The sequence below is a fragment of the Pezoporus flaviventris genome, unplaced genomic scaffold (genome assembly GCF_033815535.1).
Source record: "Pezoporus flaviventris isolate CSIRO_AGI_PZ_B2104156 unplaced genomic scaffold, CSIRO_AGI_Pfla_v1 ptg000002l, whole genome shotgun sequence".
Classification (NCBI taxonomy): Eukaryota; Metazoa; Chordata; class Aves; order Psittaciformes; family Psittacidae; genus Pezoporus; species Pezoporus flaviventris.
The window spans coordinates 28,775,904-28,790,001 of NW_026892550.1; the positions used below are offsets into that span (position 1 = coordinate 28,775,904).

General features: G+C 42.2%; 1 protein-coding gene across 8 annotated transcripts in view; it reads right to left on the minus strand.

Annotated features, from left to right (window-relative positions):
• MTUS1 (microtubule associated scaffold protein 1) overlaps positions 1–14,098 on the minus strand; it is an 87,714-nt gene that overhangs the window by 15,509 nt on the left and 58,107 nt on the right. For 7 of the 8 annotated variants that reach the window (XM_061473334.1, XM_061473325.1, XM_061473342.1 and 4 more), the window contains 2 exons: positions 12,951–13,168; positions 596–662 (listed from right to left, as the gene is read on the minus strand). In XM_061473334.1, the coding sequence (XP_061329318.1) occupies positions 596–662; positions 12,951–13,168 (285 nt within the window). Of the gene's footprint in view, positions 1–595; positions 663–1,472; positions 1,686–12,950; positions 13,169–14,098 lie in introns of those variants that run through there. The other variant, XM_061473388.1, reaches the window with a different exon arrangement.

Below are 14,098 nucleotides of genomic sequence, written 5' to 3' on the forward strand. Positions count from 1 at the left end.
TCCACAAGATGATTCTGCTTTGAGGTCAAAAAAGTTACATGAAGTTACCATTGAATGCAGTTAAATCAAGCTTCAAAGTTGGCACAACCAGCCCCTGCACATAATAGCTTAATTTCACGTTATAGCTGTCCACTAGGATGAGTTCAAAGATTGAATCTCATTAGCCTCATAGCATTTCCTTCTGTGAATTTTACATTCATTCACCTACAAGCCATTAAGGCAAAATGTAGATTTTGCACAGCATGTTTTACAGGTTTACGGATCTTTGCCAACAGTTCTCTAGAAGACAGCACACAAATAAATTGGGGATTAACAGAAGTGTATGTACTGTCAGCCATCCTCCCATTCTTAAGGAAGTGAGAGCTTTGGTCATCAGACGCATGTTTTTCAAGGAGGCCCTGCTAGGCACAGTCAGATCAGTGCCAGGAATCTGGTGAACCTGGGGTCACACTGTCAGGCCCCAGAGAAATGCATCTGAGAAGAATTCAGGCAGGGAATTAAATGACTGCCATTACAATACCAGGGCATCTGTCTCTCTGCAGCTCTGTTTTGCTGCATTTCTGTTCTCATGTAGGGTACAAAAATAAACTCTTACCTAGTTCTCCTCGAAGGTTAACCAGTTCTTGAGATAACTCTTTGCGCTGCTTCAGTGCTTCCTCCCTCTGCAGAGGAAAAAAACCAACACAAACCCAAACATTTGGTTACTAGTGATCTGAGCAGGGCACCTTCCAGTAATTAACTTACATGTCTTCTGCAGGAAAATAAGAGAAGCGAGAAGCCAAGAAATGAATCATTTAGGATAACAGATCTGCTGTTACAAAATACACAGATGTTCTCCTGTTGTTAAGGAAGTTACACTTTAAAACAAAGAATAGCTTTTTCCAGGATAACACTGCAATCACTTTGCAGCAATTAATTATATATTTTATGATGGGTGCAGCAATATAAGCCTCCAGAACAAATCAACTGATAGCTGTCAAGGGCACACAAGTATGGTATATGTCAAAGAGGCATGCATTAAATATTTATCTTAAGCTTACTCAAACACAAACCCCAGAACTCTGCTAAATGCTCAGTCTTCCAGGAAGAAAAGGCAGAGATCCCTGTGCAAAGTTGAACACAGCCCACCCCACTGCTGACAGTTCTTAATTTTAAGATAGACGATGGGTTTTATACTGACAATCACTGCAAATCTGTGCTAAAACACGCAGAAGCACCCATCTTCCTGCTCTGCCTAGGGGCTGCCTCCAGTCAGGGGAAGGCGGCCGCCAGGCTCCTCTACCCCCAGACCCTCACCCCAGGGAGCAGCTCAGTCGCTCCGTGACTCGGCGACCAGCACCTCGCACCCACGGCGCGCAGGTGACAGGGGCCGGGCTTCCCACTGCCAGGGCGCGTTCACCTTGCTCGCTCAGTCCACGCTCCCGTCCAGCTCCCTGCCCTGGGAAAAGCAGTGCGAAACAAACCCCGGTTACCCTTGCTGCAGCACACTGGGAATAGAGGCACAGTCTGCTGCTGGAGCAGCCCATCTTCCAGCGCCGGCAGCCCCCCGCTCGGCCCCACTGCCCCTCATAGGCGACGCGCAGGTGGCGGCTCCGGCTGCGGCCGAACGGCGAGGCTGGACCTTGGCCCTCCGCAGGTTATCCCGCTTCCGTGCCGATGGCTCCGGCAGCGGCAGATACTGCAGCTTCTGCAATTGGCACAGGCAGCCAGCGCTTACTTAAAGCCACAGCCCTTCTTTTATGAAAGGCGAGCCCCAGACATTACACTGATCGATCTCCGCTTGCTCGAACGGCAGCCGGGATCGCAAAGGGAATGCTGCCCTTCTCTGTAGATAATGGACCTTATTTTTAGCCGTTCCAAGCTTGCTATACGCTGCTTTCACACTTAATTCACTGATGCAAAAAAAAAGCCACGGGAGGCCTGAGCTGAATGGGAGAGCCACAGATACAGCCGCTCTGGGGCTGTCAATGCCCCAGCTCATGTTCACAGCCCCAGCGCACGCAAAGAGCTTGAAACTCACTTTGCATGCTTTTCCTTCAGCTAGGATACATCAGAGGAAAACAGTAACAATGCACTGGCCCCAACATCACATGGGCTCTTCCACCACTGACCACAATAGACGAGTTTGCACACTGGAACGGCCACGCCTGCACCTGGTTTTCCCCAGAGAAAACGTTACCTTTGCCGCAGGTTCCCCATTTGCCCCCCATCACTCTGGCCACAGCTTGACCCCAGGCTAACATCTTAAAAGTGCCCTGTCCTGGAGGCAGGCAATACTCACTGCATGCCTGCAGAGCAAATAAAGCAATAACATGCATCATTCATAAGAAAAAAAATAGAAGGGATGAGCACCAGAAACCAGTGATGTATTAAGACCTGACATAATACTAATCAAAATGAGTGATTTTTATGCATACACTCTCATCTGCTGCAAGTTACAGGAAATTACTCTGCAGCTGAAAAGGCAGGTTAGAAGAAAGGGCAACCCTTTAATAGGAATACTTGGTTTTGACCTTGTGTGGGGAAAGATCCCCTTTTAATGCTAACGGTTACGTGGACACTGTCACACTGGTATTAAGTAGCTGTGCTGCAGTTGTACATTAGGCACTTGTATTCTTTCTGCAGCGGCGGTGGTCTAAGACTGAAAACCACGCCTCTCCTCACAGCGAATCCTCAGGAGAGCAGAGAGCTCAGTTATGGAAAGGACTCGCCCTGCTCTCCCCTGATCAGGAAGGAGAGATGAGTCATCTCGCTCCTACTCATCACCAGCTTAGGCTACGGACACAGCATCCACTGATGAAAACCTGAACGCTGCAGTGGGGATTGAGCTGCGTCCTAGCACACTAAGACGCAACCACATAAGGGATGTGCAAGCAAGGTAACTACCAAAGCACTTTCATTTTCATGCTGCAGGCTCCACATGGGATTTCCCAAAGCTTTTATAGTAACTTTGTCCATTACCAAAGTAATGTACAAACAACACGTAGATTTTATGTTCACCCTCCCCTTGGTTTGCATATTCATTCTTTATTCTAATTCTCAAAAAGTCATCCTTGAACCTTACTACTTCCAGCCCACTCTGTTCGTAAAACAACTCAAATTTCCCCCCTTCAGCTCAGCAGCTGGACCACACTGCAGGCCCTTTGGAAACACTGCTGATTTTAGTTCGTGTTTCCAAAGACCCACTTCACAATCCATGTATTTTGTATTTCTACGTAGAGCAATTTGACAAGGGCACAGGAGATCAGAATATACCAAGGACTGCCAGAGACTAAAAACACAAAATCAAATAATGTTGCCTTACTATATTTTTTAGTGTTTTCTGCTTTCTGCTGCTCTTAGCCCTGTTGCTTTTTACTGGTGCTGACTTTGTGCCTCAACCTCCTGCTTGTCCATTCATAGTTCTGCAAACCAAGAAATCCAGACAGACTTGTTATCACCTCCTACTAAAGAATATATTCAGAGCCAGCCATAGAGACTGCCAGCCTTAAGTAAGTTGCTCGTATGGTTAAGCAACCATATGAACTAGTCAGACTGACTAGCAGTTCATTCAGCTTTTATGGGAGAGAAATGAAGCTCCAGGTGTGGGGGTCTCCCCAAGGACAAAGGAATGTTTGCAAGACCCAAAACACAGTGAAATACTGAAGCCCACTTGAATAATCCAGTAAGGACCACCCTCAGTATTTAAAGACAGGTATGCAAGTGCTTTGGGCTAGAATATCAAGCAACCTTCTTGTTTATCCTTTACAAGATTTTACTTGAGAAATCAGTATCAGAAATTGAAGGAGCAGAACCAGGATAGAAGCATACAAGACAGAGCAATTTTAGCATTGTTCACTTATCCAGATAAGTCTGGCAATAGGGTTCATTCTTGTTTTGCTGTCAGAGACCCAAGGAAGACCTTCATGCAAATTTAAAGCTGTTTCTAGCACAATTTAGGAGTTTATGCCAAGATCATGTAGATTACTGGGTAGCTGTTTTTCTTAGGTCAAAAGAATCTGTTGTAGGTGTACAAGAAATCTGGTTGAGTTTTAGCCAAAACTTTCCCACCACCATAAACATGGAAGCTGTAGGAAGGAACAAGAAGAGAGGCTGGGGATAAAAGCCTTGCCACAGGCAGTAGTGGGGTGGTGCCCCTCTGCTACCACATGCTATAGAAAAATTCTCAGCATAAAGAAGGAGACTTGGACACTTCTTGTTCTGAGGAAGGTTAGGCAGTTCTGAAACTCTGACAAGCAAGTCCAGAGGGCTGTGTGCCCACAGCAAAGACACCTGAAAAGGTAAGGTATGCTCCACTACAACTGGATGGAAACAGAGAGTGTCCAAGGTAGGGGCTTGGAGGATACAGCAGTTTCAAGATCACATAAATGACCAAGTCAGGAACAGAATAAATTACAGAACTTGTCATTCATGTTTGTGTTACTGGCAGTTATGTAGCCTGGATACAGGCTTAAGAGTATTTTTCCTGGCAACCAGCTGTTTTTGCTACCTCTTGAGATTCAAACAGCCCAGCCTAGGGTCATTTTGGATAACGAGGGTGAAGACACATCAATGTCTGAATAGTTTCCAGCACTCTGCTTTGAAAGTGGGAAGCTCTACGGAAGTCCACATCCTAGAATGAACAAAAAAGGTATTTCTACCAAGCATGTAAGCAACCGGCCTTCCTGGCTGTGTACCTATACCAAATCTTCACACGAGTTAAGACACAAAAGACACCTCTGAGAGCTCAGGTTATGAGCAGTTCTCAAGCTGGAATGGGTGGTTATTCCTCAAGCATCTCACAACTCCTTTGCAGATCCCAAATCCAGGAGCTGTGGGGGCCCACCCCATGCTCTGCCTGCAAGTCAGGGCTTTGAGAGCTACAGATAGGCCCTGTCTGGCTAAAAAGCCCTATTCTGCAAGTTTTGCCTCCAAGTTAAGAGCTACAAGTCCTTCAACACCTACTTGTTGTAAAAGAGTAAACCATGACAGAAAAGTGAGGTTTGAGTATGTGTGACCAAATAAGCTAACACTATCCATCTGATAGTAATTAGCCAGACATCATCGTTAGCATTTTAAACCACCACATTCCCTCTGACAACAAAAGGCATACTCTTTTGGAGTTGTACTACAGAAGGAAGAATTCACAAGCACCAACACTGAAAAGTTTGCATTTATATACCAAAATATGGGTTGGTTTAGTTTTTCGGGTTTAATTTCAAGCAGCTATATCACACCAATACCTCAAAAATTGTACTCATTCAAAATCTTGTATTTTCTGGCCATTAACAGGCTCAGAATAGGCATTATGCATTGCTGGAACCAAAAACTGCAGAGCACTGGTGCATTGCAAAGGAACAGAAACAACCCTCTTCTAGGTATGAAATATCCCAGGGAATCAGGTTGTGTCATGCAACCTTGCCCATGACACAAACATACAGCAGCCATACTGGAACATTCCCCTCATAGTGCTGGGATGTGATGTGGTCCCTGTCCAGAGAAGGTGGAGAAAGCCCAGACAATGCTGGTACCAAGCACTCCATGGCATACGGGCAGGCAGCCCTGAGTGTTATGCAATGGGCAGCAACTGCACCTGTCACAGGCAGAAATGGCAGGTGGAAACACCTCTGATCTGGAAGGTTGTAGATGAGCCTTTTAGTTTTATCAGCAATACACTTTGTAAACTAGTGATTTCAAAAGTCAGAACTTAGAGGAGGAGAACATTAAGCGTTAAATATAAAAACGCTGCAATGCTTTTTTAAAAAGCATTTTATTAGACCAGACTAAATAAACTTTGTTCAAAGCATGTAAACCAAAAATTCATCAGCACAGCAAAGAGCGGAAGCAATTAAATGTATTTTACTTAAATGTGTTTTGCAGTCATATACAGGGCCAAATTAATTTTATTCTGGGAAAGGAAAGCCTGATATTTGAAAGCCATGTGCTGTCAAACCACAAGCACTTACTCCTAAAATCAAACTTGGAGAGAAGCACTGAGCATCTTAAAAACATAATAATAAATTGTGGTTATTTGCAAGCACTTCTGTAATGTGCACTTAGATCTTACAGGAGATACGCTTAGATTGTATGGAAGAAAAAAATCATTACTTAAATATTGTTTAATACTGGTACAGACCCAGTTGTCAACTGATATCAATACAGGATGAGTCTTTTTCACCTGAGGAGGTATTGCTCTCATAGAACAGCATTAGAAATTGGAGCCTACTCCATCCTTGTGCTGCACCAGGCATGAAAGATGAACATCACCATTGGCTGTAATGTAGAAACTGAGTCACAGCTTTTCATAAAATCCAGTCACTCATGTGTTATCAGCTATAGCCTGGAAGTAATGATGAGGGGTAACAAAAGGGCCATTCATATCCGTTATGCGGTATTAGATTTATGTTTCTTATCTTGGTCCTTATACTGCAGTATTTGTACCAGACCCTGCTCTTTGCTGGCAAAACACCATCCTCTAAAGAAATCTTCTAATTAGAAGTCAGCAAGTTTAGATTTTTTTCTTAAAACCCCTTTGAAATGTCATTTCTTTCACATCACTTAGATGCAAAAGCAAGCTAAAGAAATGAGCCAGCTAACTACCAGATTCTGAGCCAAAGAAGTGGCCGAACAACAGGATGTACACCCTCTGCTCCATGTATATGTTTGAAAGGAGCAGCAGACTATTACTGCAGTGAAATGAATATATCATTAACCATCTCAAATCAATAAATATGCAGTGAAATGACTACTTCCACATTACTCTTGGCCTTGTTAGTGTTATGCAGTGCCTCCTTACCAAATAAAATAAGCAGTCAGCTTTCACCCTATTATCTCAAACAGAATTCAGTTAAGCCTCAGAATACACCACTTACATGATTAGCTGGTAGAGACCCACTGTTATTTCTAATATATTATTTGCTAGGTACATTTATGGAGAGTCAGATGTTTATTCCCTAATGTTTAGTATGTGAAACACTAAAGCAGAGAGACAGCTAAACAGGATTCCTATGAGTCACTATATATTTAAGACAAGCTATATACTTACAGGCTCTTTATGCTTTTACAAGGTTTACATGGGATCTTATAGTCATATGGGATCCTTGTTTTCCCACTTAGAAGTGATGTTCACCTTCATGCAACAACTTTACAAGTTGTCACATAGAATGACTATGACTTCTCTATAAAAATTCCAATCTTATAATAAGTTTACCCTACCAACTGCTTACTATTTAGTATTTTCTAGGTTTTTTGAGTCTGTTCATCTCATGGGTATTACACAAAGGCTCCATCAGTTACCATGCAGCCCTGACAAGTTATACTGTCATAACTTAAGTTCTCACATCTAGAAAATTATAAAGTTCTCTGAAATGTTAGAATGAGATCCTATGCTTGAGAGTACTACCGTATTTTCTTTACATCATTCCATGCTTAAGGCTGTTTAGAGTTTAATCATAGAAGGCAGTACAACACTAAAGAGGGAAACAAGAAGCAAAGATGCTCCTTTCTTTCTTCCACTAACTACTCCCTTTAATTTTGATGTTGTAACAGACACATCTAAGTTTGATACTGTCATTAATTCTGCATCTTCTTGGAGAGAGAAAAAAAAGAGAAGAAAGAAGAGAAATAACAAGGTAGTCATGAGAATCAACTTCTGCATGGAAAGCAACACTCGGTGCCTGAAATACCAAGTTTGTTTCAAAGATGTCTTTTCTCATGACACCTTTTGCTAGAAGTAGCTATCGACAGGGACTCCTGAGCCTCTCCAGCTGTAATCCATCCTGAATACCCAAATGCACCCAATAAATTGCTTAACTGAGGCGTCTTCTAAAAAGTTATTTCCAAGAGAGCCTAGTTTCACAGTAATTAATGGATTAAAATCTTTTTCTGACATTAGAATTCACAAATCTTCAACCTGTTGCCAGAAATACTCTTGTCCAGCAGTGCTCACACGTTGTAGGAACCCTGAGAATCATTTGAAGCTTCCTTGCTTCCCAACAGCTATGTGTCAGATATGCAAGCTGCCACAGCCTAGGTGTTGCTTTACAAGGGGAAGCTACTGTGTTATTACTGAAATACTCTCCTTTACTGAATGGAAAATAGTTGAATTCCTCAAATTCAGGATATTATCTTTTGACTTCTAAGTGATTTATTTTTTTAAATCTGAACAACAGAAAAAAGCTAAATTAAATATCCTTATTCTCGCTTGTAAAAAGTTACAACCATATTTTGGGAGGCCAGGTTTAAAGAGCAGAACACACTGGATGAAAATCCCAATGACAGCTGGCCAAGTTTGACGTTAGGTTCTAGAAAATCAAAACTACAAGTTTTAAGTCAAAGCAAGCTGTCCTAAACAATAGGCCTGCCAACATAGTTTGAATTTATAGGCCAAAAATCTGACTGTTCCAAACCTCTTCCTTTCACTGTAAATGGTTTTGGGGTTAGCAATGCCATGTGTGCTCCTCTGCTCCTTAAGCCAGATTTGCATTTCTTATTTGATGAATATTTTCTGCTGAACTTCTGTAAAGGCTAGGGCAAACTTTTCTGGTACATGTGTCCATGTATTCCAAGATGGAAACCCCTCCTCTTTCAAGTGCTAAGAAGCTGCAAAGAAAACTACTTTCTCAACTCTTAACTTCACCCACATGTCAGGAAATGCCAGTTATAGTAGCTCATATGCTAATGGTTAATTCCCATTTCCACCTAGGATACTGAAGCCTGTTCCAGCCACACAATTACTAGCACATTCCTGTGTCACATCCACGATTAGTGGTATCTACATATTATTGTCAAGGCTCTATAGCCTCTCAAATAGCATTTATCAAGGAAACTTCTTGAAGATGTCACCACAGTCATTCCAAAGTAAAGCTGGAACTGTAAATATCAGTCTTCCCATAACCACACCAAAAGAAGCACAAAAGTGGAACTTGGTTTCTGTTCATCTCTGTAGCACCTTGGAGCACAGACACAAATTTGAGGCTCATTTCTACAGCAGAATCCGTTGAGAGTTCTCAAAACACTCAATTAGATTCATTTATTAAACTAGAAGCACAGAAACGGGTGTTTATCATAATTAAACACTGTACCATCTAAACTGCCTGAGCAGTTCTGAATGTGGCAATTTATGCATTAAAATAAGAGGATGGAAAAGGCAATATTTGTCAATTCACCCTGAACAGTCACAAAGCTGTTCACGTCACTAACCACACGTTACCGTTTCATTCTAAAGCTAAACCTCCCTTAAACAGTCAAAACCAGATTTAAACCAAGCAGGTACTGTGCTGCTAAAACAAATACCCTCCACCACCAAACACAAAAGAATTTCTATATGGCAGCAAGTTAGAGGTTCAGGCTCCCCAGCTGCAGTGGTCATGCAGCCTTGCAGGCAGCAGCCTTGAGGCAGGGCAAGGGGCTGAGCATCACTCAGGAGGCAGAAGCAGGGGCTCACAAAGCAGTTGTCACAGCTGGTGATGTACTTTTGCAAAACATCACAAAACCATCAGAGCTTGGGGTTTTCCTTCCCAAAGGAGCACCTGACTTGGGCCCACAGCTGCAGACCTCTGAGGTACATGCTGCCACCCCAGCACTGGTGGCTCCTCACTCCCACTCCTTCCCACAGTGAACCACTGCACAGGGGCATACCCATAACACTTTGGGTATGGAGAGACCTATAAGACTAGACCCATCATTGTTTTTTCTGCCTGACTGGATGCCTGAACTGGCTCCTCAAGGCCAGGCAAGCACCAACCCATGCAGACATGAGGACCATAGAAGAAAGGGCAAGTCTGTAGGAGTGCATCCATAGCCTGCTTTGCACAGATGGGCTAAACCATGTATTTAAAGCCTCTGTGAACACATCTGTTACTGAAGAGATGAGAAATACATTCAAAATTAATATGCACAATGAATAGCAGGGCTGCTAAAAGATCAACTCAAACGCAGTGGTGCAAGCAGAAGGCAGCTTTCCTTGGCACTTCATGCACTTACTGTAAATGGCTGATTTCACCATTTCCTCTGTACTGCCACTTTTCCTTTCTCATTTGAGCTTAACAAACAGGAAAACAGTTATGAAGTCACAGGAATTACCAGGGGATGAGGAGGGGAGCAGTAGTCTAGAAAGACTAAGCTTGCTTTTGTGATTAGCCCACAGTTTGACACATGGTTCTTAACACTGCCCATGCACATGCAGCTGTCTAAACAGAAAAACTCAATACAGCATGGTGTTCTCATCAGCCACACACTATTCATGCCAAAAAGGTTTTTATCTGGCAATAACCAGTGCAGCAGTAGCTCCTGCGATGCAGTAACCAAGTTTCCAGGACTTTGAAATTCAGAAGAGATTTTAATTTCTGAATTTTTAGATTCATTCTAAAATGAAAAGCACAGAAACCCCCTGCACAAAGCCTGAAAGCCTGACCGTGAAGGTATTATCAGAGGCGGCTGTTAATATTGACAGCTCCAAGATAATGCTTGTAACAAACAGGTTTGAGCTCGGGCAGAGTTTTGTGAGAGATTCTTGCTCGGCTAGAAAAAGCACGAGCAGCATTGCTCAATCTCCTTTAACCCTTCAACAGCAGCCTCTCGACTTCACTCCAAATGGTCTGGCTGCATTCTTGACAGAAGTCATTGCCAGCAAGTCCTGATTTCGTTCACAGCCATATCCCATTTCCAATGAGCTCGTAAGAAGTAACTTTGAACATTTTTGCAATCAGGATGCACTGGGACATCTTGGGGGAGAAAAGGAAAGCAAACCCAAATGAACCCACAGCTGAATCACCTCCCGGTAACTTCAGCTTTGCAGGGAAAGTGGGAGAGAATGGGGCAGGTCTTACCAAGAAGCTGGGGCTGCCTCTCTCTGCTGCACAGCCTTTCTCCAGCTCTTCTCTCCATTTGGCTGAGCAGCCTGTCCCTGACCCCATCGCACCCTCAAACTGACTCTGACCGCACATTTAGATGGTCCATGTTGCTAATCTACCAAGGAAATTCTCTCGCACTGGGGAGTCCAGAGCGGGACCTGCCCCTGGTTACAGCAAGCAAGCTGTTTCATCATCTTACAATGCGCTGTGTCACTTCGCGCTTGCTCTACTGGGAGAAACAGAAGCACAGTTCTGTTCTTGATATAATCAGCTAAGCATGTTTATTTTATTGTACTTTTAAAGAGAAAAGCTGAAGCTGCTCTCAGTTGGCTCTGAAGTAGTTAAGCTATGAGCCCCTGCCTTACGAACTAAAACCCAACTTTAAATTTCACCCCAAGTTTATCCAAAGAGTTTGCAAATTGCATCAAAGGGATCCCCAAGAAAAATAAATGTATGGCCAGTTGAGATTACATTAGCGACACCAGACCCCACACATCACCATAAAGGAAAAAGAAAATCCCAACAAACAAAACCAAAACAAACCACAAAAGCAAGGTTAACACTTCAGTGTTCCCTGAAACACAGAAATCCTACGGGATGTTCCCCCAGCTAACTAACAGATTCTTGAGTATTCCTTATATCGCTATGGCATTAGAGTCCTTCTCAGCCCTACAGTAAATACACAACAAAACAGTGACTCTTCAGCAAGTGTTGTCTTATCCTAGGAGAGAAATCCTCAGTACCAATAACTGGTATAAAAGTCATATTTAGCCCAGCTTCATAGACTTAGATTTCACGCTCCAAGATTACTGATTTTACACAATTTAATAGAAATACAATTTCTTTTTTCTTTCCATCTTCAAAAGAATAATGAAGAGGAAGAGCAAATTGGCCAGTTTCCTGCATGCAGTTCTCTTCCCTCCATCTCAACACTACTCACCACCCCCCTTTTTTAAATAGCCATTCCCATTCACAGTGCTTATTATACAGTAATTAGAAGATTGCATAGGTTAGCAGTAAGAGTTTCACATATAAATTTCACAATTCATATCAGATGACAGGCACCCAAAAATCCCCTTTCAAATTGCTTTGAAGATCTTGAACTAGTTCCTTAGCAGAGAAAGGTGTTCCATTCAGGAGTTTAAAATGCCCCACCAAACCAAATCCACAAGTCACTGCTCTTAAGAGCTGAACCAGACTTGGGCTTAAATGCAGTATTTCTGTAGAAGAGCAAGCAGATCATCTCACAAGAAGAGAATGTTACATTTCTAGTAGCACACTAAGACAACTCAGTCTATTTTTAATATACCAGACTGTAAAACCTGCCATATATCAGAACACCTGAAATAAAATTGATACCAATCTTGGAACTTTCGTTATAAATGCAACAGAAACTGCTATTAAAGCTTGCATCAACAGTTGCAGTATAAATCCATAACTGTTATAATTTCCATAACTTCACATTTTCCTTCTTTCAAAGGTTTTCAAGGCAGACCAAAAGTTTCTAGTATAGTATCAAATTGGTAAGGTCATTATGCACGTCAAACAGACTAGAACAAACAAACATTAAACCACATCAGATTAATTCTGTTCTAAATTCCAGGGGCATTTCTAATTTCTTTTTTTAAACGACATGTTGACAGTTTTCAGACGCGAAGAGTAACACTGTTGGATTCAATAAATAAAACCATTAACTCATGCTTTATTCTGAACAGCTCAAAAACATATCTACCCCTTGCACACTCTTCTATCCAATGTCAAATAACAAAGCAAGGTCATGCAGATTACCTGTTGAAATTAGTCTTTCCTACAAGGGCAGAACCTAAAGTATATTCTTGGAATGGTACTCAAGCCTGAAGGACCCTATGACTATAAACATTCAAAAACTCATCTTTTAAAAAGGATGTGAAGCTGCAAAGAGGCCATAAACCCCAGTGTCAGGTTTTTTTTTTATCCAGCTGATGCCAGGAGCAGGTTTACTGCTGCTTCCACAGGAAAACAGAAACCACTGGAATGGAAACAGAGATGTTCTGTATCAGTATGCTCGTATGTTCAGACACCCTTGTTGAGAAGAGTTCAAACAATTAAAGCCTAAATTGCTTAGCTGTGTGTTTTTACCTCGGACTGCAGGTGCTGGATCACAACTGTTAACGCTTCAAACTTCTGATTGCTGCTTGTCAGGAATCTTTTCAGCTGCAGGATGATTCCACTTTGGGTCTCACATTTTGTTTTGTACTGTGTCAGCTCTGCTGCTTTTGTACCAAGCGAATGAGCATCTGAGGAGGCTTGAGTTGGTATGCACGAGCTCCTGGGACTCCGCTGCTTGCCCTTGTCAACTGAAAAGTCAACAATAACTACTTAATATGCAACTTATGTTGAATTATCTCACCAACACTTAAAGCACAGATGCAAAAGAAAGTAGTTATAAGTTCTTATATACACAGTTCCTGAAACACTAACTTGGAGAAAGGGTTATTTCAATAGCCCTACAGAGCACATACTGTCATCTGCCAGGTTGATTTCTAGCACCATATAATGTTTTGCAGTTCATTCTCACCTTCATATATACTATGGCTTATTTTTCAGCATGCTCTTCACACTGTGCTCTGAATAAATATTGTCATAAAATGCAAGATCTCCATCATCCTACCTAACCAGTAATTTATTCCTAATGCAAGAGTTGACCAGTTTTGTTTGCAACATGCAGTTATCTCCTGCGCTCTAAAGTACTGGTGAATAAAAACCAAAACAAAACATTTTCCCTACATTTACTTGGCCTTTCACTTGCTTTCAAGATTTTTATTGTAAAGCTCCCCTCTCTGCAGCTCACATTTGAGCTCCATTAACTAGGAGTCTTGCAGCATTTCTGTGTCAGCAATTGCAGTCACAAGGATGAGACTTTTAAGGATGAGACTTTTAAAGATGCTCTAAAATGAATGCATTTCAAGTTTTCACTGCCCCTATTCACCAAGAATTACATCGCTGATTTAATATTCCTACTTATGCTGCAACCTCAATACCTTCATAGTACACAATCACCTCATGTCAGACCACATAACATAATCCAGCGCTTGACTTACAAACATCACAGAGGTTACAGGTTTCTCTGCTGCTTTCAGACTGGAAAGCGAGAACAGTATTGCTGTGCAGATAGGGCCAATCTTACCCATTTGATCACACAGGGAACGAGCAAACACTTTTGCAATAAAAGGCTGATGCAATATATAAATATCCCTTGGCAATTTAATGAAAACACCTAAGCAGAT